The sequence below is a fragment of the Leuciscus leuciscus genome (genome assembly GCF_965113295.1).
Source record: "Leuciscus leuciscus genome assembly, chromosome: 10".
NCBI lineage: Eukaryota > Metazoa > Chordata > Actinopteri > Cypriniformes > Leuciscidae > Leuciscus > Leuciscus leuciscus.
The window spans coordinates 24,758,932-24,786,699 of record NC_138734.1 but is presented as its reverse complement, the minus strand read 5'-3'; the positions used below and the strand labels follow the sequence as shown (position 1 = coordinate 24,786,699).

The 27,768-nt window shown below is 36.5% G+C and overlaps 1 protein-coding gene across 3 annotated transcripts in view; it reads left to right on the top strand.

Annotated features, from left to right (window-relative positions):
• Window positions 1-24,341, top strand: part of fam168a (family with sequence similarity 168 member A) — a 69,903-nt gene extending 45,562 nt beyond the window's left edge. For 2 of the 3 annotated variants that reach the window (XM_082183094.1, XM_082183095.1), the window contains 6 exons: window positions 6,084-6,164; window positions 11,190-11,315; window positions 14,049-14,191; window positions 18,319-18,493; window positions 19,833-19,963; window positions 20,082-24,341. In XM_082183094.1, coding sequence (XP_082039220.1) covers window positions 6,084-6,164; window positions 11,190-11,315; window positions 14,049-14,191; window positions 18,319-18,493; window positions 19,833-19,945 — 638 coding nt within the window. In that variant the 3' untranslated portion in view covers window positions 19,946-19,963; window positions 20,082-24,341. The remainder of the gene's footprint in view (window positions 1-6,083; window positions 6,165-11,189; window positions 11,316-14,048; window positions 14,192-18,318; window positions 18,494-19,832; window positions 19,964-20,081) is intronic. The other variant, XM_082183096.1, reaches the window with a different exon arrangement.
• The last annotated feature ends 3,427 nt before the right edge of the window (window positions 24,342-27,768 follow it).

Below are 27,768 nucleotides of genomic sequence, written 5' to 3'. Positions count from 1 at the left end.
AGATCCCTCCAAAGATTCTCTATTGGGTTTAATTCTGGAGACTGGCTAGGCCACGCCAGAACCTTGATATGCTTCTTACAGAGCCACTCCTTGGTTATCCTGGCTGTGTGCTTCGGGTCATTGTCATGTTGGAAGACCCAGATTGACCCATCTTCAATGCTCTAACTGAGGGAAGGAGGTTGTTCCCCAAAATCTCGCAATACATGGCCCCGGTCATCCTCTCCTTAATACAGTGCAGTCGCCCTGTCCCATGTGCAGAAAAACACCCCCAAAGCATGATGCTACCACCCCCATGCTTCACAGTAGGGATGGTGTTCTTGGGATGGTACTCATCATTCTTCTTCCTCCAAACACGTTTAGTGGAATTATGACCAAAAAGTTATATTTTGGTCTCATCTGACCACATGACTTTCTCCCATGACTCCTCTGGATCATCCAAATGGTCATTGGCAAACTTAAGACAGGCCTTGACATGTGCTGGTTTAAGCAGGGGAACCTTCCGTGCCATGCATGATTTCAAACCATGACGTCTTAGTGTATTACCAACAGTAACCTTGGAAAAGGTGGTCCCAGCTCTTTTCAGGTCATTGACCAGCTCCTCCCGTGTAGTTCTGGGCTGATTTCTCACCTTTCTTAGGATCATTGAGACCCCATGAGGTGAGCTCTTGCATGGAGCCCCAGTCCGAGGGAGATTGACAGTCATGTTTAGCTTCTTCCATTTTCTAATGATTGCTCCAACAGTGGACCTTTTTTCACCAAGCTGCTTGGCAATTTCCCCGTAGCCCTTTCCAGCCTTGTGGAGGTGTACAATTTTGTCTCTAGTGTCTTTGGACAGCTCTTTGGTCTTGGCCATGTTAGTAGTTGGATTCTTACTGATTGTATGGGGTGGACAGGTGTCTTTATGCAGCTAACGACCTCAAACAGGTGCATCTAATTTAGGATAATAAATGGAGTGGAGGTGGACATTTTAAAGGCAGACTAAGGCTATGTTCACACTTAACGTCTTTTTTGACAAGAAAAAGTTGACAACGGCGTTTTTTTTGCAAAAAAAAATGCTGGCAGCGTTCGGTTACAAATAGCAGCCGAGCGTGTCTTTTGTTGCTATAACAACAGCTGCAACAGTAGCCTAGTGCTGTGTGATGCAAAAAATGTCGAGAAAGAGAAAGTTGGCTCTTGCGTTGGCTTTTGAAGTTACCGGGGAGGAGAAAGTCGGTTCACAAAGACGTTTGTGGGTGCACGACAGACAGTTCGTGAGCTTAGAATTATAAGGTTCTATCTCCGTTTAGGGTAGTTCTGAGATATTGAGCATCAAAGTTTTTACATCCCAGCTGGCAATGGAGAGATGGAACCTTTTTTATTTTATTAATAACTACAAACAAAATATATTTTTACAAAAATAACACCACACAGGCATTAATAAACACCTAATGGATCAGATTATGTCAAAAACTCAATTTCGACCAAAGTGGAGATAGAACCTTATAATTCTAAACTCACGAGTTGTTCTTGTTGTTATGGAAACGACAGGTCTCGCTACTCGCTTGTCATTGGTCAGCTGTCAAAAAGGCGCTTGACGTAGGGCGTTCTTTTCAGAAAAGTTGAACTTTTTTCAACTTAAAAAGACGCTCTGAGCTGCAGAAAAAGACGCCGGCGGTGGCGTCTAAAAAAGCGCTCAGGACTTTTTTGAAAAAACGGTTTACTCCATAGGGTTATAATGTAGAACAGACGCTGGCAGTTTGAAAAAAGACGCTAAGTGTGAACATAGCCTAACAGGTCTTTGAGGGTCAGAATTCTAGCTGATAGACAGGTGTTCAAATACTTATTTGCAGCTGTATCATACAAATAAATAGTTAAAAAATCATATATTGTGATTTCTGGACTTTTGTTTTTAGATTATGTCTCTCACAGTGGACATGCACCTACGATGACAATTTCAGACCCCTCCATGATTTCCAAGTGGGAGAACTTGCAAAATAGCAGGGTGTTCAAATACTTATTTTCCTCACTGTATCTCATTTCTTTATTTGTTGTTGTTATTATTATTATTATTATCATTTATATTACATTTATAAATGAATATTTATTATTAGTAGAAATAGTACCGGTAGTTGTTGTTGTTGTATCTCATTGTTGTCTAGGAGAAATCATCGATATATTAAAGAGGTCTCATTTGTGATCACTGGGAATGAGCATAGTTCACAGACCTAATATTTACCTGATAATATAAAATAAAGTGACTTCCAGTGAGAGAGATTCTCCATATAAGACAAGACACACATCACACAGTTCATTGGACACATGATTGTGACATTATTATAGTACAAGCGGTTCTGCATGTATCTTGTAAATGCAGGAATGAACTGAAGTGACTGAAAGATGAAATGAAATATTAAAGTCCCATTTTAAAGAGAGTTGCCTGTCAGTGCAGATGTAACTGGAGAGAGAGTTGTTTGTATCAGAGGCTGCAACACTTGTAATCAGATTGTGTCTTTGTGAGCACTGCTTAACGGATGAATGACTTTTCAGGTCATTTCAATGGAGAGAGAGGGAGAAAATGTATAGGACGCTCTGTTCTTGCAGATAAAGAGTTAAACTTCTGGTGTCTTCAGACAAATATCACTATATCTTACGATACTGTTTGGTGTAGCTTGGAAGGCTTTAGCAAGTGAATTGTGTAATTTAAAATACTTTGACTTTCAGCTAGCTTAATGATAGCACTATATTTAAGCCATTTTCTAAGTTGGTTTCCCTGAAAATTGTGGTGCTTTCAAAATATTGTTTGGGAAACAAAATACATATTTTTTCCGTTTTCCTGCTGCAAATTATGCCGAAATTAGAGGTCGACCGATAGTGGATTTTACCGATAGTGATAACTAGGTTGGACCACGCTGGCTGATAACTGATTAACCGATTAAGTTTATAAAATGGATACTGAATAAAAATTTAAACTCCAAGTAATCTAGTGCTGTAAACTTTATTAATAATTTTTTTTAAAAAGTGCTGAACCTTTTTACTGTATATATTTAATGAAATAAATATTAATACATTAATTATAACTTGATCATTCATGTTAGTAATGATAGAACTTTAAAATGTAAAAATGTTTTAGTTAATTAAGGATCAATACTACTATGACATTTATTAACCTTAGTTAATGTTACAGATGGACTCTTAAGGCCCTTTCACACTGGACGCGATTTTGACGCACGAACCATTCGCGCGATGGTTTTATTAAACATCAGCTGTTTGTGTAATGAGTGCTTCCACACCGAACGCGAATGCGCAGCGGCGAAAAAACTACTTTTATTTTATTCGCTTCGATGTCGATTTTTTTTTTACTTTTGCGGCGACAGAATAGGCTTCAGCCAATCACATACTACAAGGACAACGATTTGAAAGACAATGTGTGGCGTAGCATTGCCAACCAACTCGGTTATCTTGACTGTGAGTTTGTTGTGTGATAGTTTTAGTCATATAGTCCTGTGCTGTGTAGGCATGCGAAACTACATTTGGGATAGAAAGCTAACACTATTATCGTCAAAGATAGAGACAGAGACCGTGTTTACTTTGAACACGTAACAAAATGTAGTGAGACTATTTAGGGCTGCTTTTAGTATACATTCTTTGTGTGATATCTACAGTTTCTAGTCGAATGATTTTTAACTTACTTACTTCGTGTGTTACATGTAGTTACATTACATTACAAAACGCACTGTGTTTAGTTGAAGACGCAAAAAAAAAAAACTGTGCACATAAGCATACTCCCCTTCAGACTCTCTGTTCTGTAAGATTGGGTGCACCCAAAACCTTCTTTTCTGTCTTTTAAATAAAATGAAAAGCTCGTCTTCACTGGATGCTATGACTATGACTGGATGATGATGATGAAGTGTCCATGTTTTCTCAGCTGTCGGCGCGATTCGCGCGAAAGTTCGGGAATGTTGAAGCTCTCTGAACGTCACAGACGTCGCAAATTCGCGTCGCGGCTGATGTGAATGGTTTTGATGCGAACTATTCGCACACGAACTATTCGCTTTTTCGTTTCGCTTTTTCGTTACGCATCCGGTGTGAAAGGGCCTTTATTGTAAAGTGTTACCATTTTATATAATTTTTCTTTTTCTTTGCTTTTTATTATTGGGATAGAAATGCTCTGGCAAGTCAATTATCAACATAGAAAAATATAGCCAGAGCATTATTCTAAATATCTCCTTTTATGTACAAATAGACATATACTGTATGTGTGTGAGTAGATGATGACAATTCTGTCATCATCTATGGGTGAACGGTTCCTTTACCAAACACATGATCAAGCAGGTCCTCACATGCTCACTCTTTCGGCAGTATTTCTCCTGCATCCTCCAGTGTTGATATAATCCATCCCTTGCAGTGAGCTGTCCAGACCTGGATACTCCCTTCCCATGATGCCCTGTACGTCTGACAGCTCGTGCTGTTCAGTATGGAGCGGTGCACTGGGTTTCACACTCATCCGACTGTGTCTTATTGAGACAGACATGTCGTAATGGATGCCATCTGTGCTCATCCTGTTCAATAAAGAGCTCACCTCGCTCTCTCTCCCTCTCTTTGTCCTTTCCTATGATAGCACAGGTTACAGAGATTTGATTTGGATCAGTATATCTGGAAATAGTAACAGCCTTTTTGTTTGTAAAAATTAATCTGCACTTGCTTTCGTTAATTTATGTTCTGGTGATAAAAAAAAAATAAAAAAAATAAATTCTAATCTATTGTATTGTTGAGTGAAACAGGATATTCAACTTGAAAAGGTTGGACAGGACTTGATTTTATCCAATTGGAAATGGATTGATTTGTTAAAAAAAGAAAAAAAGTAGGCATTCAATATGAGAATGTAGCCAGATTGTTCTAAACTAAAGCCTATATACGTAGCTATTTAGATATTGGTTTATTTTATAATCTTATCCAAAGCACAACAAGAAGAGAAGCTCACACACATAATAGAAACATATTTATTTTCTTTTTTTAAATACTTTATTTAGAGGCCAAATGCAAAGACAATTTTTTGTCGTGTTGTGACAATGTGAATCGGAAACATTTGTCTTTGCATTTGGCCTCTAGCCCTCTACATAAAGTATTTTTTGTAATAAATCTTGTACTACTATGTACAAAAGCAAGCTGCTTTTCTTGTTGAACTTTGATATGTTTTTTAGCTTACACACCAATGTAATTTGTATCCACAATTTCTTTCAGTATTTGGCATGGCTTTTTAGCTGTTTTTGCTGTTTATAACCTTATCCAAAGAAATAATACTTTTATTCACCAAGGATGCATTAAATTGATCAAAAGTGACAGTAAAGTAATTTATAATGCTACGATTTGAAATAAATGCAAAGAATCCTGAAAAAGAAATCAGTTTCCACAGAAATATTAACCAGCATAACTTTTTTTAACATTGATAATAATAGGAAATGTTCCTTGAGCAGCAAATCGGCATATTAGAATGATTTCTAAAGGATCATGTGACACTGTTGCCTTTGGCTTGCTCAGTTGGGGATATTTTGGGGATATTTAATTTAATTTGATCAATCAATAAATTCCTCTTGAAAAAACTTTGTTGTATTATTTTAATTTAATACTGTGAAGCTGCTTTGATACAATCTGTATTGTGAAAAGCGCTATACAAATAAACTTGACTTGACTTAACTGTAGACTGGAGTAATGATGCTGAAAATTCAGCTTTGATCACAGGAATAAATTACCTTTTAAAATATATTCAAATTGAAAACGGCTATTTTAAATTGTAGTAATATTCCACAATATTACTGTTTTTTACTGTATTATTTGATCAAATAAATGCAGCTTTTGTCTGCATGAGAGACATATTTTTTGTAATTTTTTTAAATGAATTTTTTCCATACTTTGTTTACAAAATATAATTTAATAATAAAAATTGTTTATCTTGTTTATTAGAAATTGTTTCTATGTTGGCAAGTCTGGCACTTCGGCTGTGTATTGCATGTAATTGACCAGTGCAGATCAATTCAATTAATTGCTAATGTTGATTTTATGTTTTAGTGTCATTTCTAAACTGTTGTCTCTCTGCATGTGTACAGGCTATCCCGGAGGTTATCCTACGACTGCCCCGACCTACACAGCCAACCTTTATCAGACAGGTAGCCCAGGATACCCACCAGGTATGTACACTCTCCAAACTTGTGAAATATGGCATAATACACACTTACATTAGCAAAATATGAGACGTTAGTGATCCATTAACACCAATGAAACATGCAGTATTCACAAACACATACTGATGCCTAATACTGTCTAGCCTCATTTTGATGTTTAACTATTTAACAACATAATACTGTTATATAGTGCTGGTTCCAACTAGTGACAATGCTCTGACTCAATATATACAATAAATCTTCATAATGATTAGAAAAGTGGCTTTATTTGTGTTCATATAACAGTGCACCTCGAAAGCTTCTGATGTATGAGGTCACTAATTGTGGTTTGTTCAGTAATGAGCTGTTCCCTGAAATGATTTTGGTCAATAAATCTGTTTCCGTCTTGATCTGGCAAGTTGTTTACGAATAATGATATTTAGATTTTTTTTTTTTTTAACTGCATTCTACATCTGCATGATTTGAGTGTGAAATTCAGTCTCGAGAGAAACCAGACGCAGTGAGGATGAGTCATGTGAAGAAGGTTGGCTTAGTGCAGATAATTTCCCACTAGTCTTTTGTTAACAGGCTTGTTTGAGTCAGCTATGTGTGACTCAACTTGTAGCATGATGTTTTTGTAAAAAAAAAAAAAAAAAAATGGATTTGTGCTGTAAGCAGACATTTTTGGATCACATTTTAGATCAGGATGTAAATGGTGCACTAGTGGAGTTGGTTTGTGAGGTCTGTGATAGGATCAATATGATCAGTGCCGCCCTGAACTGATATCATTTTTGTAAGATTTCCTCGGTAATGTCAGGATATGGCATGCCACCTGCCACTTGCCACATTCTTGCATGTTTAAACAGGCTGTTTCTTAGATCAGAGATCAAGTTGACATTTTGCTGTTATGTATTCATATTTTTATGTTAGATCTATTTACTGGCTTGCTTGTATATGATATCAGAAAATGGTAGTTTTGGTTGACCAGCACTACTTTCACACAATGTGTCACACTTTCTCCACAAGTTTCTGTGGTTTTCACCCAATATCTTCATGAAAAGCATGTGGACCTCAAAGATTTCTGCAGTATCCTTTTGTCTTTAAAAATATATGCTACAAAAATAGTCTGTGTGGTAAGACGTGCATTTAGACCAGTGGTTATCAAATGCTAAATGCAAAGAATAAAAATATAACTAAATGGTATCTAAGCAAGTTGGGATGGAAAATTATCTGCTTTTAAAATTCCTGTACATTTTGGGTTACACTTTATTTTAAGGTGTTCGTGTTAGTGTAATTATACATTTAAGTATTGAGTAATAATAATTAACTACCTGTTCTTACTATAGGGTTAAGAATAGGGGTTAGTTGTATTTAATTATGCATAATTTACGATTATTATTACAGTAACTACTTATAACGTGTAACAAGGACACTGTCAAATAGTGTAAAATCTCCAATAAAATACTATAATGTATTGTTGCAAATTCATCATTTGGTAAAAGGTATTTCAATTAGACAGATGCTAAATGGACAGATCAAAAATGAGGACATAGTTTGTGCCGACTACAGTGTTTTATAAAGCTGCACGATTAATCGTTTAAAGATTGCGATCTCATTCCTAAATGACAACGATTCATCTGTCTATTAAACCTTTGATGATCACACCAGAACATTCAAATCTGCACTGCCGCTGAGCCAGAAAGAGCAGTTGTCATGTAGGCCTATAGGTATAAACAGCTTCTTTTCATCAACACAGTATTGATATTTCTGTTACAAATATTCAGAAGTTCTGGGATAAAAGTTTATAGTTCGTATGTAAACACTGATGTCTACGGAAGCGATCAAAATAGAGCAAATCCTTTTGAAAGCAACTTGTCCCTTCAAATATCATTCAATAATCATTACACCAGTAGGTGGCGACAAGTGACTAATAAATGTATGTCATTGTAAATAATGTAAATCATTCACTCAAGAGATTTGTTCAAAAACGCTGATTCATTCAAGTTAATAGACTGCGTCAGAACCTCTTGTTAATTAGACTACATGTTATTTTGTTTAGATGTCTGTTGTCTGTTCAGAATCAGGGAGAATTGTAGTTTCTATATATATATAAATTAAAAATAATTATGCAGCTCTAGTATTTTATGCAATGAATACTTGGCATCCAACTTTTTTTTTTGCGTAACAATTTTGGCCCTGTGTTGGATTGCCACTTGATGTCTAATGTAAAATCTGGGACCTGAAGCAAAACCAGTTGAGAACCACTGATTTAAACAACTACAGCTGATGTATTTCAGTTCAGAATGCACCAAACAGTGAAAAAATACCTCTTGATTACTAAATGTTAGCTGTAGTACTTTACCTTTAGTTCATATCTTATTCTTTACAATACCGTGCAATTTTTTTTTCTGTCCCTTTTTTCTCTCTCCATTTCTTGAACTTTATTTTTATATATTTCATATGACATAAAAGTAAAAATAGTGTCAGTGTTTCAGTTTCAGTGTTTCAGACTAGCTTAGCAATATTTTATGTATTTTAATTTATTCTAATAATTACAAAATATTCAAATTTTCAAGTTGTTTTTCAAATCGTTAAATTTCTAATAAAGGTTAGCACTATTTTACATTGATTGGAAAGTTCATATTATTGATTTGAGCTTTTTCTTATTATTCATTTATATTATTGATTTTTAACTATCATCGATTAATCGGTTACCGGACATATTTTCCAATTTTTGTTTATATTATCGACAAAATCAGTCAACCTATTAACAATGCCATTTGAAAGTTGATTCCTGTCACTTTTTTCAATATTTCACATGACAATAACATAAAAAATAAGAAAAGTCTCAGTAGTGATAAAGCTTGCATTTTAATAGTTGTAAAATATTCTCATAGTTAAGGCATTCGTAATTTTCTAATAAGGTTCAAAACTATTTTACATTTAAGTGGAATGTTTTCATTAAAAGTATTGCAATTATCTGCGATTAATCTGTTTTCAGCCATATTTTCCAATCGATATCGCCCTAATTCACTATTTGTAAACCTCTACATTTATATTAAATGTGTGGATATTTCACACTATTCTTCCTACAGTATCATACTTTCATCATTATCATAAGTATCATAGTTATAAGAATGATCTGAATCACATAAAGCCCTCATGCATGCATAAAACGCAGCGCTGAACCGCTGCAGTGATGTCATGTGTGAGGCGTCTATGCGGCACTGATGCCATTGTGTGATTCCAGCAGTCTCTCTTTCTCTTTGTCCCTCTGTGCTCTGGTGTTTAGTAACATTTCATGGCTTTGCACCATCGCCCCCTTGTGGCTCTGAAAGGATTGCTCCATTTGGAAGGAAGACATGCAATTAAATATTTTTTAATCATTTTGTTGATGCGTTTATCTGACGTAACATGCAGTCATATTATTACAGGGACAATCCTTCTGGAGTAATCCAGGAATTTGTGGCTTTCTTAAAGGCAATAGTCCATCAGACATGCTTAGATATTTTTGTTTGCACAGAATCCACACTTGACCTACTACATTTGCCAAAATGTACAGCATACAGTACATTTGTAGCACACTGCATTGAATATATGACAATGCAATGCGCTTAGTCTTCCATTTCTAGTGTAATGAATGAAAGTTACCAACCATGATTTTATTTTAATATGTCCCTCTAGATTCATTTTTTTGAAGAGACATTTTACACAAAACTGGATTGAAATAACCGTTCTGACACATCTGCACTATATGCGAGTTTTCCAATCTCTTCTATTATGCGATTTGTCACTTAAAGGAATAGTTAACTTAACAATGAAAATAATGTCATCATTTACTCACTCTCAAGTTGTTTCAAACCTGTATGAATTTTTTTCTTCTGCTGAACACAAAGGAAGATATTTTGAAGAATGTCGGTAACCAGACAGTTGGTGGATCCCATTGACTTCCATAGAAGGACAGACAAATACTATGAAAGTCAATGGAGTCCATCAACTATTGGTTACCGACATTCTTCAAAATATCTTATTTTGGGTTCGGCAGAAGAAAGAAATTCATTCAGGTTTGAAATAACTTGAGGGTGAGTAATTGATGACAGATTTTTCATTTTTAAAGTGAACTATTCCTTTAATATTTTAATAATCATTAATATCTAAGCTGAAAATATGATACCACTCACGTGTAACAACACGTTTATCATTGAATAATGCCTATTGTTTTATATAGGCCTACTATTTTTTTTAACAAATATTAGGCAGTATATATGCATACTCCATATTATTCTGTAAGCAGTAACCTAGTATTTTATTTTCATTGATTTTCACTGCTGTTCAGTTTAATGGGAATTGAACCATCCAGCTTTCAATTGCAAGCCCAGAGTGTTTATTTACAATACATTTGCATTTTTCATTTATTTTAGCAAACGCTTTTATCCTAAATGACTCACAAATTAGGAACTGTGCAAGCAATTTCGCAGGCAACTGGCTGCGTAAATACATTTTTAGTAGTTAATGGTTTTCAATTTTGTAGTTTCATTCTTGAATAGAAAATCTTTTGTAACCAATTTAAAAATATATATATTTTCTGTTTCGAATTTTGAATTTTTTTTTAATTCTACTTAGACGTGCATTTGTGTTACTGCTTGAACTTTCTTTATTGCTGTTAGAGAAGCATTTAAATCCCTAATAGAGCGCTTTAATGTCTTTTATTCAACGCCACATCCCTTATTTGGTAACTAGATACCTAGGTTGGTGATGTTAGCTTCACTAACCTGAAAAATTTACCACTGTAAAGATTTCTATGATAAATTCAGCATCTTCTTGCTTCAGAATTCTGGTCAGTGAAAGCAATTAAATCATTTTGAAATCAATGGTTTCTATGGTAGATCTGTATGTCTTTTTTTTTTTTTTTTTTTGGAAGCCTACCTTTGCGGTCTGTTAATACAAGGATCCATAGGGACAGTGAGAGGAGGAGAGGCCAGTCAGGGTACCGATGTGGCGACAGTCGTGACGCATGTGTAACCCTTCTTGTATTGTGTTTGTTTGGGACAGTGCTGCTGGTGAAGCAGGCCTGGCCCCAGACGGCATCTGCTCCGGGGCCCGGAGAAGGCTCCTATGACCTGGCCGTGGACGCTGGCTCAGAGAGCAGGCAGTACCAGGCCTCATCTACAGCATTCAGTAAATATGATTACTATACTCTACTGTAACTGCTGTGTGTTCCCCTGTTACTCTATAACACAAACACACACCCTTTCAAATAAGCCTCGTTCAGACAGTCAGTCTAAATCTGATTTTTGTGCACATCCGATTGGAATATGATATTTAGCAAGTGTGAACGACAAAAAAACTAACAAGATCACATTAAATGCTTTTTTACAAATCCGTTTTGAGCTACATTCATATGTGGTTTGAAATTTCTGGAAAATCGGTTTAAGTCTGACCACCCTAATCGGATTTTGCGTGGTTTGTCACTTTCTCACTCCACGGAAAACAGAAACAACTTTGTTATAGGAAACATGCTGAAAGTTGCTGCTGAAATAAGGTTGTGTTGTTGCAAAGTGTCGGTCAAGCAGAAAATTACAATACAATGGTGACATGTTTTGAGATCGGTGGAGACTACAGCACGGAATGAAGCCGCTCATACCAGCCTCCTACTTTTCTGCCTCTTCCGTACTGGACACATTGTCAGTTTCATATAAATAAGACATGTTGCTGCTGTTGTTGTTGTTGTTGTTGTTGTTGTTGTTGTTGTTGTTGTTGTTGTTGTTTTTGGCGCTCGCTCACCAATGCAACGTCAATGCCAAAGAAACCAATGCAGATTTTCCGGAAAACATAAGAGTGCCACTGGACACACAAAGTGGATCTGAACAGTGTAGACAGTCAATAATTTAGATCAGATTCCAATCAGATACACAAATAATCAGATTTGGACTGACAGTGTGAACATAGCTATAGAGTCCCATACTGCCTATAAAGAACACTTGCTCTCATTGTTCTGTTTCCCCAGAGCACACACATATATTGATGGCATGATGCGTAAACAAACTTTACGATGAGCTCTGTGCTAAAACCTAGTGAGCTGCACTGCTGCATACTGCCTACATAGGCAACTACCTACTTAAGCCGGGGACACACTTAACGACTATAAGTAAGGCCGATTATGAATGTAATTTGATACTTACGAGTCAAGACTGATCATGCCCAAACGCACAGAGTCAGAGACAGTTGTGTTCAGTGATGTTCACAGTTGGTGTTTAAAATCTGCTGCAGTCGTTGGAAACAGTCTATAAGTGTGTTCAGTTCAGTCTTACAATGTTTCAGCTAGTCGTTAAGTGTGTCTCCGGCTTAAGGCAGCATCCTAAGTGAAATGGAACCTTTTTTATCACTTTTTTTTTTTCTATTTATTTTACAATATTTTTATTTGATCAGGACATTTATTTCTTCCACATTTTGTTTTCTGATCCACATGAATTCCGTAAATCCAGTATTTTGATTATTTTGATTATTATTATTCAAAATAATTATTGTAATTATTTTATTTATTCAATTTTACTGTACAATAGAATTATTGTACTAGTAATATACTTCTGTATTGACTGAATGAATTGTTATAATTTAAATAATAATGAAATATTCCAAGGTTTTCTTTTTTGTCCTTTGTTGATCACATGGCAATTTTATATCTATTTTGGTTAGGATTTATAACGCTCTACATAGGCAGCAACTGACATAAAGTGCTCTGAAGACTCGATTTCAGTCAAATTTGACAGTAGCATATCAAATTAATTTAAAAAGATTTATCTCGCCTTCTCTTCGCTTGGATTATTTTTCACAATGATTGTCCTCTATGCAGAGGATATAATAATTTGGTCAAAAATGTCTTCTTTTAGTGTTGTTGTGATACTATTATAGTTTTTATGAATATTTTGATAATTTTAAAGTTTGTTATATTGTTTTTCTATCATTTGTATTAGTTGTTTTGTTTTTTGTCTATATGGTTTCTATAAATTTAAAAACTGTCTATATATTTTATGTATGTGTGTGATAATTTCAATTAAAGTTTATAGTTTGTTAACTATAATAACCCTGAAATGCAACATATTTTCTTTGTTTAAGCCTTTGTGTCAGAATGTGCCTATGATTTCTTAAAATGCTGTCTTGGTGAAATCTCACATTGCATACTGGAGACACACTGTCTGAGATCTAAGGTTTCATGCTCACCGTAGACAGCTGAGCTTTTTGGAGTTGAGATTGCATAAAATTGTGTTGTGGGATTGAATTAGACAGGATTGGCTAAGCTAGACTAAAGACAGTTGAAACTGGTGTGTTGCATCAATGTGTGTACTTCAAATGTGAAGTAATGACTGATAGCATGTCTTTGGTATGTAGGGAATCTTTTGGTGTGTTGTGTAACTAATAACGCCTAAAGCAATGTATTCTTTCTTTAAAAGACTTCCGTTTGGGCAGCTGAATTCACATTCTTGTGCTTTTTGTTACTACTTTGTTGTCTACAATCCTCCAATAAATCACTAGCAATTGAAAAGCCTAACAGATTGTGTGTGTGTGTGTGTGTGTGTGTGTGTGTGTGTGTGTGTGTGTGTGTGTGTGTGTGTGTGTGTGTGTGTGTGTGTGTGTGTGTGTGTGTGTGTGTGTGTGTGTGTGTGTGTGTGTGTGTGGAAAAAGAGAAAGTGTCGGTGTGTGTGCTTGATTGTTTAATGTGTGATATCTCTGACTTGAAAGGGTGTGTGAGTGTTTGCACTTCATATGTGCTTTAGTTTAGTTTGGCGCACGAGATTTTGGAAATCCAACCAGAGCACATGGATGTGTGTGAAGGAATATTTTTTATCATATTCGATTGTTGTGTGCTTAATGCCTACTGGACCTAACAATCACTTTCCGTCTCTGTTTCAGGATACACTGCAGGAACGCCTTATAAGGTCCCCCCTAATCAGACCAATGGAGCCCCTCCTCCCTATTCCCCGTCCCCTAACCCCTACCAGACGGCCATGTACCCTATTAGAAGTGCCTATCCCCAGCAGAACCTCTATGCTCAGGTAAGACCTTATTCTATACTGTGAATATTGTGAAGCTGCTTTGAAACAATTGAGTAAAGCACTAAAAAAATAAAGATGATGACTAACCAAGCTGGAATAACACCATAATCCATGATAAGTATGAAATAATTTAGCCTGGTTAAAACCAGACCATTCTCTGTAGTAACTGAGTTATGGTCTGGCAAAGCTCCATAGACAAATCATTTCCAAAGGGGCGTCACCAACGGACGTCGCTCAAATGCCTCTCGGCGCAATTGGATAGACCTAAAACTCCAAAAACCAATCAGAGCGATCGTCATGTGTAAAGCCATATGCTGCGTCCCAATTCGCCTATGTTACACTACGCCATAAAAGTACTCTTTTTGTGAAGAAAATGTATTTACTTTTGAATGTGTAGCAAAAAAGTAGGCAACTTTTGGACATACTACTTCATCATCTTTATCGGACGGATCTGTCGCGTGCTCCTGTCATGTAAACTGCCCTGTCAATCATCTTGTCAGTTAAAATCCTCTATTAAATCTAATTTAATTTCCTACCGTTTCGGAGAGAAATGTAGTAGCATGTTCATCTGCCAGTGGGTCTTTCATGGAGACTGTCCTCATGTGTTTGCAATTTGAATATAATAATGCTGCATTTAAAAGTTGGTGCGCTTCACCAACGGAGTGGACGTCGCTCAAATGCGATGTCCTGAGTAAAAGGGATCCAAAAAAACACTTAATTACTTATTGTGGCCTGCGTATTCACAACGAGTACAAATAGCGATGCAGATTAACACTAGATTTCCTAGGCAGATATTGACTTGGGGCTATATAAGGGGGAAGCACAGGCGAAGCACTGCTACTTGGGTGCAGAGATATCACGCAACACATGAAATCCCACGACTTCCGTCAACATATTGGCGTGCAACTCGTTGTGAATACGCAGGCCACAAGAAGTAATGGTTTTTTTTTGGGGGGGGGGGGGGGGTTATCACTTTTACTCAGGACATGCTAGCTGGCAACAAAGGATTCCATTCATTGTGCTAAGCTAAGCTAGCGCCGACCCTGTCAAACTAATACAATGCATGCACTGAGACAAAAATGCATTTGCCCACCTATCTAAATGTAGGAAAGATGGTGAATAAGCCCTATTTCAAAAAACGGTGGAGTGTTCCTTTAACATCTTTCCAATAGTTAATGCATTGGTTAAATTACTACAACAAAGATTACAGCACTAATAGAAAATATGATAGATGCAAATAACAGTGAGATCGATTCTCCGTTAATAAAATAATTATTTCCCCCCCCCGTTTTACCTCAAATACTTATCATTACTAAAGTAAAATGGACTATGGTGGAACCATATTGTTATTTGAAATACTTTTGAATGCATAAATTCCGTTTTATGAATATAGTTATCATTCAGTACAGTTAGTATTTCAGTATTATTTATATTCTGTTATAGTATTTATTAATATTTTGAATTAGCTTTTATTTTTATGTTTTTAGTTTTCATTTTAATTTTAGTTTATTTTGTTAGGTGCTTTTGTAATTTTTATATATTTCTGTCGTAGTTCTTGTTTTTTAATATTTCAATTTAGCTTTAATTTATTTTAGTTTTAGTCATTTTATTACTTGAACTTAAGTTATTTCAGTTAGTTGCCAAGGTAACTTTTCTCTAATATTTATATTTTATTTTATTTCAGCTTTATTTCAATTACCGAAAAGGTTTTTAATCATTTTTATGTAGATAACAATAACAACACGGATTCAGTATTGTAGTAAATTAGGGATGCACTGATACCGCTCTCATGTATTCAAGATGCTCGTACTCATTAAAATGCTCAGATACCAAAAACCAATAACACACAGTGTACAGTGTTTGTGTCAAGACTAAGAAACAATGACAACATAGCAAACAGAGCAGAATGGAGATATCAGAGAAGGATGTCTATAAAGTAGGCTAAATGTATAATTCATTTGAGAAAGAAAACGCATGTGTAACAGAATGTTGGATAAGTGCAGCTCTTAAAGTGACAGCAGCCTAATAAACATACTGCTGTCTTTGTTCATCTAACAACAAAAGACAATAGAAAACCACTCACTGCTCTTGACTGAATAACTTTTGTAACTTTGATAAGGATTATTCTATATTTAAATTATACAGTGAAAACTAGGGATGCACCAATACCACTTTTTCCAGAACGAGTCCGATACAATACTTTTTTTTTGTGTGTGTACTTGCCGATACCGAGTACCGATACCAAGTTACACATTTTTTTGAATTTATGTTATATTATTGGGCAGAGAAAATAAAAGAATATGAATCAAATTATTTGGCTTAGCCAATAGATATTTCGTTCAGTTATTTTCATGCCTAATTATGCCTGTTAAAATGTATTGTAGGAGCTACTGTTACTTTTACTATTGCTTTATCTTATTTTATCTTTAATTTAATAGCACAGTGAATATTTAAAGCTGTTCCAGCAGGGCTCAACCAGTCAGAGCAGCGAGTGGTTTTCTCTGTCTTTTGTTGTTAGATTAACATTGAGGACAAAGACAGCAGAAGGTTTTTTAGGCTGCTGTCACTTTAAGAGCGTAATTTATCCAACATACTGTTTTCTTTTCAACTGTTTACGTTCACTTAAGACGTAACCGACTATGTTTCACAAGGATACTTGACTATACAGACATTTTGACATGACATCAGACATTTTGTGTGAATTTCTCCATTAAAGCACAAGAAGACATGAAAGAGAACTCGATTTAATAGACTATTCCTACGCTGTCTGAGAGGCAACATTCTGGCCGCGAGCTTTGGATGTTTTCGCACAGAAATCCTTTTGAAAAAGTCCTGTGATTTAATGTACCACTCGCATACACATCACTTAACTGTTCATGTTTTTACGTGCACATACGATTAAGTTAATTCAAATCATGTGTGCAAAGTATCGGTATCGGTGCATCCCAAGTGAAGACTATGCAGTGTTTTTTCATTACTTTGTTCCATTTCTGTAACTGAAAATTGTGATGTTTCACTGGTATCTAAGAATTTGAACCACTGGCCTGACCGACCAGTGAAAAAAAGAAATCCTTATTATTCAGCCCTGCTGGCGCAGCTCTAAATATTCACTTTTCTATCAAATGAAAGATAAGTAAGGATTAGGGGTGCACGATAAAACAGCACGCGATTTGGCAAAAGCTGCGATTATTTTATGCGCAGCTTGTCAGTGCAGCATGGCTCAGTAGAAAATGCCAGAAAGTCAGAGGGCGCTCTCACGCTGACACTCCAAATATGCCTCGCCACAGAAGTAGACAACACACGTCATTGCAGGAAATCCCTATGGGCATCATACCATCGCTGTATCTGAATAAATAGAAGATTAAAACGCTTTGATTTGATTTTTTTTTTCAAAATGTTGTCTTTTGTTGGACAACAGAGGTTCAGAAATGCTTCTCATGTTTGGAAAGATGTTTGGCGTGTGTTGCTTTTTCAAATTCACGTTATAAGCGACTCAAACTCGCAGTGCTTTCGGATGGAGCTGCATTTACTACTGCCGTCCGTCACTGACAAGCTGTGCATAAAAAATAATCGCAGCCTTGGCGATTTCATAATCGCAATAAACCAAATCGGTTTAAGCACAATTTCATGTTAATTGCGATTTAATCGTGCAGCCCTAGTAAGGAATAATTGACGACGGGCCTTTGAATTATTAGAAAAATACACACCCGAGGTGGTAATGCGGCCACGACGTGAAGCGGAAAAATATTGCACACCTCGGGTTAAATACTGCCCTGTAGGAATATCTATTTGCTAAACGAATTAAGCCAACTAAAATGATTCATATTATTTTGGTTTCTCTACCTAGTATTTGTAAAAATTACCAATGCAATGAATATACAGGTATCAGTACACGGCCTTGGCAAGTAACAAAAATGTAGGTATCAGACTCGTTGGTATTGGTGCATCCCTATAATAAAGTAACATGGTATTAGGATATGATACCATCACTATACCACTGCACCATCACAATATTAGAATTTGATCCCGTAACACCCACTGTGCAATACAATGGATCACCCCTTACACGTTTTGAACATACAACCTTTTAGCTACTTGTAACTAATGCATTATAATCATCTTCTCAGGGTGCTTATTACACGCAGCCAGTGTACGCCGCCCAGCCTCATGTAATTCACCACACCACCGTGGTCCAGCCCAACAGCATCCCCTCCGCCATCTACCCCGCTCCTGTACCTGCGCCCCGCTCCAACGGTGTGGCCATGGGAATGGTGGCCGGAACAACGATGGCCATGTCTGCCGGTAAAAAGCTCAAAATGGATAATATTGTTGATGCTAAGAAATTATTCTGTATGCTCCAATCAAGTGTATGAAATGTAAGAAGATGACCTACCTAAATAATTTTATTCACATTATTTTTCCATAACAAATTTTTTAAATAAACACGTTAAATCAATATATATATATATATATATATATATATGAGAGAGAGAGAGAGAGAGAGTATGCGGTTCTATGAATATGCAAATTAGCCCCCCCTCCACTCACTCACACCAGCTCAGAGATCCACTCGTTGACATTCATACATTGACGTGATTGGTTAGTTTGTGACGTCAGAAACACCAGCGATTTCAGTTGACCATCTTCAGTTCACTGCAGTTTTAAGGAGAAAATACTCAACGATGGTGTTGACTTATGCATTTGTACATGGTTTGTCTTAAATCATATTAAAAACACCACATATACATATAAACAACATTAAAATCTTGATTTTCACCACAGGGGGACTTTAGTCATTTAATAATTACAGATACAATATATGCAGTCCCCTTTTACAACAGCCGGTATGCCCCACACAGAGATCTGATCTCACCATCATCGAGTCCTTCTAGGATTACATGAAGAAACAGAAAAAACTGAGACAGACTAAATCCAGAAGAACTGCGGCAAGATCTCTAAGATCCTTGAAGAAACCTTCCTGCAAAGCTAGCTGAAAAACTGTGCATGTGTACCTATGACAAAAGCTGTTTTAAACACAAGAGTGCTCAACCAAATAGTTAGAGTTAATTGATAAATAAAATCTATTTATGAGATTATTTTTGAAAGCATCCTCACTTTTCAGCCTTTTTTACATTTACATTTATGCATTTGGCAGACGCTTTTATCCAAAGCGACTTACATTGCGTTATCCTATACATAGGTATGTGCAATCCCCTGGGATCGAACCCACAACCTTGCGTTGTTAACGCAATGCTCTTACCACTGAGCTACAGGAAAGCAGCACTTTTTACACAAGTGCCTAAAACTTTTCGTAGTAGCTTTGCAGGAAGATTTCTTCAAGCGTCTTGGAGACGTTGCCGCAGTTCTTTTTTGGATTTAGTCTGTCTCAGTTTTTTCTGTTTCTTCATGTAATCACAGACGGAGTCGGTGATGGTGAGATCAGATATCCGTGTGGAGCACCGGCTGTTGGCATTATTACAATTAATGACGAAAGGAATTTTTGGAAATGTTTACTGCTATTTCCTACTGACATACTATGGGAAAATATATAAATAACTGGCTTAAAACCATTTTTAGGGGGTGAAAACACTAACATGCCTAAGACTTTTCCACAGTATATATAATAACTGTTATATTACAGGAACCTTGCTGACCACCCCTCAGCACACTCAGATCGGAGGACACCCCGTCACCGTGCCAACGTACCGACCCCAAGGAACTCCTGGGTACAGCTATGTGCCACCTCACTGGTAGAGCCCACCTGCCAATCATGTGAGTTCCCGCCCACACAACACATTCAGCGTGGCTCCACCCAACCAGTGAAATGCAATCGCTGACGACTTCTCGTTTTCTCTCTCTCTCTCTCTCTCTCTCTCTCTCTTCATTGCAGATCTGGAGTCAAACATTGTATGCAACTACTCAAGTCTTACATCGGCACTCTGTGCTCAACAAGGAGGTGCCACGTCTGTTTGCAAGAACAAAAGAGAAAAAAGTGCAAGGGTCACTTTATGCATTCTTACGTGTTTTTGTAAAAGCTGCTTTTTTATCTTTTTTATTTAATTTTACTTTTTTTTTTTTTTCTTCTCATTTTTTGGGATGACGTTCTTGCATTAGGTTATTTTAATTCTTCATTGTTCCATAGTTACTTCTGTCAGAACTCCAGAATGATTTCGACCAATCACGCCTCTTCAAACGATTTGTCTTTGTGTTCAGTATAAACGCTGGTGTGTAGGAATGTACCGACGCAATATCAGCAACTCTTCGGATCATAATCATTCAATTATGCTGCCAAATTTTATAACCTTTAGATATTAGCACAGGGTTCTTTTTTTTTTATTTTTTTTATTTTATTATTATTTATTTACAGCGGTGTTTCATTTCAGCTTTCTCCGTTCTCTCACAGAACGCTCTGGAATCATTGATTTTTTTTTTTTTTTTTTAAGGAAATTTTTATTTCATCTGATTCAATTCTCCCTCATTTCATTCTATCATCGATAACAAGGGTGTCTTCCAGCTTGTAGCCGTTCATGTAGATTTGTAAGGAATATATCATTAGTAGGGCAGTGCAAACGTGGTTTAACCTTCATTAGGATAATGAGAACATACAGTAATCTTAGTTATTCACTAAATAGAGAACGTTTGAGTGAGCTGGTTACTTTATTAGCTTATGTGTCAGGATAGCGTAAGCTTCTAAACTATAACGTGTATATTCGATTTATATAAACGTGCGCGCATGGGTGCTCTCGCAGGGAATGCAGCGGCACGCGAGCATGCGCTCACGTGCGAACCCATTCGCGGAGAATATTGAGGAAAAAAACTATCAGTGGCACTTAGCTGGAGCCTCTGGGTGCGATGTCATCCCGGTGGCATAGTACTTGATCAAAGCGTGTGCCAACTTTGAGGCCAGACAGGATGGACGCTACTCTGACAGAACAATTAGAACCGCATCCAGGATTCAAAGGGACTTTATCACATCAAAAATAGCACTGAAATAAAAAATTAAAAAAGGAAAACAGGAAGGGAAGGCGTTCCGGCATTAATCTCCAATCAACTCCGGGTTAAGAGTGGGTCTAATCCCTGGTCCTCTGTGAATTCTTGGGCCTTTGGGCCTATAGTTGCACAGATTTTAGGCATAGAAACGGAGTTGTTCAATGCAATAATAAGAATGGCCTGCTTGAATGGCTTTTAATTGTAATTTACAGCATTTTTAGACAGAGAGAGAGAATTTTGATTTCCTATCCCAAGGCCTCGTCTGTATCCATGAATAGTGTACTCAGAAGTGACATATCAAGTATTCTATGAAATGTTATCATACTGAAGCATTGCACATTGACAAATAGACATAACGTAATAACCAATTATACGGTACACTCTCATATTTAATGATGTAGTTAAGGAAATCAAGCATTTACTCTGCAAATCGTTAGTCTTGGTAATGTCTCTGGAAGTGATATTATTGTCAGTACAGAACAGTATCACTCTCTTTTTTGTTATTTGTTTGGCTGATCAACCACTATTTCGATATATAGTACACTCAAAGTGGGAAGAACCGATTCTCTGATCTTATGTGAAAGTAATAACGTCTAGTAATGCATGTGTCATGCGGGTGAATGCAGTATAGTGTAATCAGATGGAAACTATGCCTTTGCAAAGCATGGTTGCATCATGTTGAATCACAGCTTATGGATTGCTTTTAATAATACATTTACTTTACAGCACATTCCCTTCGGTGTTTTTAGTAAAGGGAGAGAGTGAGGGCGCAGAGTGTCTGAATCCCATTGAAAAAAAAATTGCTTTATTTTCAAAACAATTATCCTGTACTTTTATTATTATTATTGTTTAATTCTCAATAGTGATTCTCATTAGAATCTCTGCAATATTGTAATTTCACTTCATGAAAATTTTAAATCAACCAAGACAGCTAAATAAATATTATCATGATTCATAAATAATATATCATGAAAATAATCATATAAATAGGCTTCATTTTCTTTACGCAAAATACCTAGACAAGTTCTTTACAAATTATGTGAGATTCATCTGAAAATTACTGTAACTTCATTGCATTATATACTACAGTATAATCATTTGCCTTTAATGAGAGCAAATCTTACTTGGCTAAAGCAAGTCAAGAGGCCTTTGGTATATGTAATATTTGTGTAATGATGCATTTTTTTATTGGCATGATGTCATCAATAAGTAATGCAAATTATTCAGACCGGGCTCATTGGTTGATTATTGGATGAATTCACTGCACATTCACATACTGTGCTTCTCTGTAGCTGTTTTGATGACATAATGTCATTTTCATGCCCTCTCTGCCCTACTCTTTCCTTTTTTTCCAGCTGATCTTATACAGTATTATATCAAGCAGTGAACTATATTTCATTTGTCTTTTCATAAGTTTGCATCACAAGACTTGATCGATGCAACTAATCGCTGTAGTCGACATATTAAACATTGACTGATCCGTCAGACCTCTGAACTCTAGGACTAGAGTGACCTTTTACACTGCAAATGAATAAAGGGTCGATTCAGAATGAGAGGACGTTACCATCCACTCTGACATGTAATTTAGGCGCTTTTTACGTAAGTGTTATTTAAAGTTTTAATTAATGATTGATGTTCATTTTTCTTAAATAGAAGATCTTTATAGTTGATCTGGAGTGGAGTGATGCAGTCCATGTGGTTGAGAGGCATTTCAGAGCACAAGTCTTTAAAGGGTTTCCTCTTCGTCTACATGCCTTTCCCTAATCTGTCTTTCTCTTCTTCTTCTTCTTCTTCTTCTTGTAAGGACGGGAGGGACAGAGTTCAGCAATCTGCTGCTACACTCTTAAAAATCAAGGTTCTTTATTGGCATATAGTTTCATGAAGAACCTTTAACATCCATGGAGCCTTTCCATTGTACAAAAGGTTCTTTACAGTGGAAAAAAAAGATTATTCAAACCTCATTTTGGCACCTTTATTTTTGAGAGTGTATGATTAAAATGGTGGCAAATTTTTACTGAACTATTTGTGAAAATTGGATAAGAGCAAAGCTGTCTTAGTTACTGGGATGTACAACATTTTAACACTGAGTCATGGTGAATTTAAAGGGCTAGATCATCCAAAAAGGAAAGCAGTGTGAACATTCTGCAAAAAAAAAAACATAATAACAAAAAATAATAACAGAACTTTTATTTTTGGGTGATTTATTCCTTTAATCCTGAACAGAAAGGTTTTTTTCTTTTTTTTTTCAATATCAGTACTCCGATATTTTCCCGTTCACCACACATTATACATTTTGATGTATTTCTCCCATTTTAAAATCCGTTTTCTGTGTGAAATCAGGTGTTTTTTTTCTGAATCGGTCGTAAACGGAGTCATTTTCACTCGGCGTGATGTGGACTAGGCTTCAATTTTCTTTCTTTTTTTTTTTCTTTTTTTTTTTTTTCATGTTTCGAGCGTATTGAGAACATGTGATGTCGATATTGCAAACCCGTGCACTCTTCTGTTCTTTGGTTTCAGGGCATCGATCAAAGGATTGTTAACTAGCGCCCGTGATGCATGCAACGGGTTATTAGCTCTAGTGAAGTCAGTGTCACGTCACCAGTATGTAAAGGTATTTCTAAAGTAATTGTGGCACTGGTTTCACACTCTTGCTGAAAACCTGTGATATGTACCATAGGCTTTGACGCAAACATACAAGAGGTTGCTATTTCACGCTACTGTTTAGGAAATTGGCTATTAATGTTTGACCCATATGGAGAATAAGACTTTGTTGTTTGCATTCTAAATGTAAAGCAAAAAGGGGAAAGTCTTCCAGAATTGATCTCCCTTCAGTGAGTGTTAAAGAGTCCTTGCCCCCATAGTATGCATTACGCATGACAGCACGGTTCTGGCACCATCGAGGTTCTGGCAGGTCCGAGCGCGTTTTCGCCAGTGCCGTCCAGGCCGTGCTGTATACCGTTTGAGCAAGGAGACCCACATCAGGCTTGTGAAATGAAGTGTAAAACTGTTTTTATTATTTTGGGTTTTTTTTATTGTTTTGTTTTTGTTTTTGAAGATCAGTTAGTGATCTCTGTGACATAATTAAGCCAAGTTTGTAATTGTATAATATTTACTGTAAGATGTAGAACATTCAATAACTATTAAAATCTTTCCAAAAATCTTTCCATTGTTTTTTCAACACACATTTACACATAATATCATGATAATGGATTGATAGGTTCTTTTTTGGTCCAGTCAATACATGTAACCCTTAAACGCATACCTTGGGTCTTTAGTGACCCGGGACGTCATTCACTACCCTCCTCCTCATTCAGGTTTTAAAGTTAGACATCAACCTATTATTCCTCAATCAATTAATTATAAACAACATACCAAGAAAAAATTATAAAAGAATGCCTGTTTTCCCATTCATAAAAAAAATAAAATAATTGTATATGGTCACTAATGAACCCGAGGTGTGTAACAGTGTAAGTTTTTTTTTTTTTCTGCACAACAATAATTGAATGGTTGATGACTGAATAAGTGTAATTCACGTTTATTCCACAAGGTGGCAATGTCTGTTACACAATGATGAAGTGAAATTTCACTCATAGTTGCAGCATGCAGAAAACAAAAGAATAGGAAGTATCATCTGCAAAACTTGAAATAGCTCAGCGATTTACTGCAGAGCAAGTACTGAACGCTATCAAATATTTGTGTCACTGTCACTTGATGATGGATCTGGTGAAGAAGCTGTCAGCGATCAAAATACTGATTTTGAAGATCTTGAAAATGGTAGTTTTGAGAATATGTTTGAGATCGCGAATATGAGCCAGATGTACATCTGTGCATACATCAGATGAGCCAGACAGTACATGCTGAATGTACTGAGACATGAGCTCTGATGAGAACAGTGATGATGGTACAAAACATCTGCTCAAACTGAACCCTTCCAAGCTCCAAAAGGTAAAAAAAATATGCTTTATTTTATTCTTCTGTAATTGTTATCCTACTCTAATATCATGAGTTATATTTTATTCTTTTTTTTTTTCAGTTTTAATAAATTTTATAAACAAAATTCACTTAATTGTTTATTTTTATGAAATTGTATGAATTAAACAGCTCACAGACATATAACTAGAAGCCAAATGAAATAACCCATTAAACACAAAAGTATTATGAAATCCTTTAAGACATATCTTCTTACATAGAAGCTTTTTTTTTTTTTTTTTTTTTTTTTTTTTGCATAAAGGATTCTTTAAAACTGAGTTAAAGGGATAGTTCACCCAAAAATAAAAAAATCTGTCATCATTTACTCACCCTCACTTTGTTCCAAACCCGTTGAGGGTGAGTAAATAACAGAATTAACATTTTTGGACGAACTATTAGGGTCAAAGAATGCCTGGGAACCCTTAAAAGGTTATATCTGACAGAACCCTTTAAGATTCTATATAGAACCTTTTCTTGTAAAATTTAACATTTCACCACTGCTGATTAGGCTGATTTTTAGAGGAGGTTTTCCAGCTGGTCAGGTGGAGACATGTTCAAGCTCAAACCGGCGAGCAACGTTTTGCTACGGTTTCCAGGTTGAACGACACATTTCCTGGAAACGGTGTCCAACGGGGTTTGAGATACGTTTTCTCTTGTTTGGTTGCCATTAAAAGATTAATCTAAAAGATGAATGGTCTGGCATTGACTAATGAAAATCGGCCAGCTTGAGGGGCGGCACCTAGCATGCATTTGAAAATCTCACTGCACGCAATTGGATAACACTACGACCAATCACAACAAGCCCCATACGCTTAGCTACCAGCGGAGCTAACTGGTAGATTAGACTCTTGCCATATCCGGTCGGCAAAACAGCAAAAACACCCTTTTTGCAAAGGAACGATTTGAGCGCCATACTTCTGTTCCTCTTTTAGATAAAAAGCCAAGTCTAACTTGTTCATTGTAGCGGCCAAAGCTGTTTCAAACAACTGGTGTTCGTCCATAGCCATCTTGCAATGTTTACTAATGACTTCGACGTCACAGCGCTGTCGTCATCTGTTTAGCTCGCCTCTGGCCCGCCTATATCAGATAACCCCATGTGATTGGTGCAGCTCGGATACAAGGGCATATTTAATGAGCATCATTACTCGACTCCAGAGTAAACTCGCTGAGCAAATTCAACTTGTGCTCTAGCGAGAACTCTGGACTTCCAGGGTACTTGTTTGGTGGGTATGTCAAAAATGTCAGCCCAATCAGCAGCAACATGTAGGCTATATAAATCACACAGTATTAAAAAGACAGCTCACACACGCTCAATGGGTCCAAGTAAAGTCATTTACAAATTGTGTCCACTGCAGCTCGGTATACGCAACAATGAAAGATATTAGAAGACATGTTTGTCGTAAGAGTTTTATAGTAAAAATATTGCATATCAAATATCGACATGTAACATCGAACGTATTTTGCAGTATTAAACACGTATTTATACCGATTTCATCAGGCTCAGAAAATTCCTCAAAAAGAACACAAAGAATGGCCTTCTCAGCTGCCATAGTTGCAACTCTTGCGCCATCAGAACAGCTTGTTCAACGCACCACCGTTTCCGTTTAAAAAACGTTTTGCAACTTTTTGTCAGGGCTGAACTAACCTGGTTACGTAATTCCATGAAATAATTTCTCTAAACCGCTGCTGCCAACAAAATAATGTTAATCATTCTTAAAAACAAGAATGTGTCTTTTGTAATGAACCCTATTACGAAATGTGGATGGATCTGTTCAAACTGTTTTTTCTTCTGCATTTGGAGAAAGAGAATGCACGCGTTGCAGCATGTATGGATCTGTGTTTCCTACATTCCCAAGGACTTTCAGTGGCAGTAGAGAACATGAGCAGATGTAGCTTTTTTTAGAAAGTGTTTATGTGGTGCTTTATGTACTATTGTACACCCAAAGCACTTTACAATCATATCAGGGGTCTCGTCTCACTCATCACCAGTGTGCAGTGTACTTGTGATTTTTGGATCACATGTCATTTAAAGTTGATCAATCTTTTTAAGATTGGTGATTAATATCATTAACTTGTAGAGCCTCTTCTGTATTATCAGCACAAGGAATGTATTAACAAAATATCAACAAGAATAACTTAACACAACTACTTAATTAATGCCATGAATGATAAAGGAATAATGTGCATAAGACGCAGAAAATACAAGTGATTAAGTTGAGTGTGGCTATGGAAGAGTTACGTTATCTGTAACTGTTGTTTCTCTGAAACAAAGTAAAGAACCTTATGCATCAAACAAACAAAAGATTATTTGTTATTAAATAGGAACAGTTATATTACATCTAAGTGAATTAGAAAATCATAACCATGCCAAGGTCTCTGGAAAGAGGTTTGGTTAAGTGATATTTATGTTCCACGTGGTCGAGTGAGCAGTACGATGGTGGTGACGTCTTCCACTTGTTGTGCTGGGTGACAATACAGTGGGGAAAGGAGCTGGAATCTGGATCAACAGGCTTGACATGAAGCTCCGTGGGATGTCGATCTCCTGGAGCACCAAAAGAGTCCTAACATCTGGAATACGCAGATGAGGCCCTGAAGTAGGTGCAGAAGGTCCTAACAAT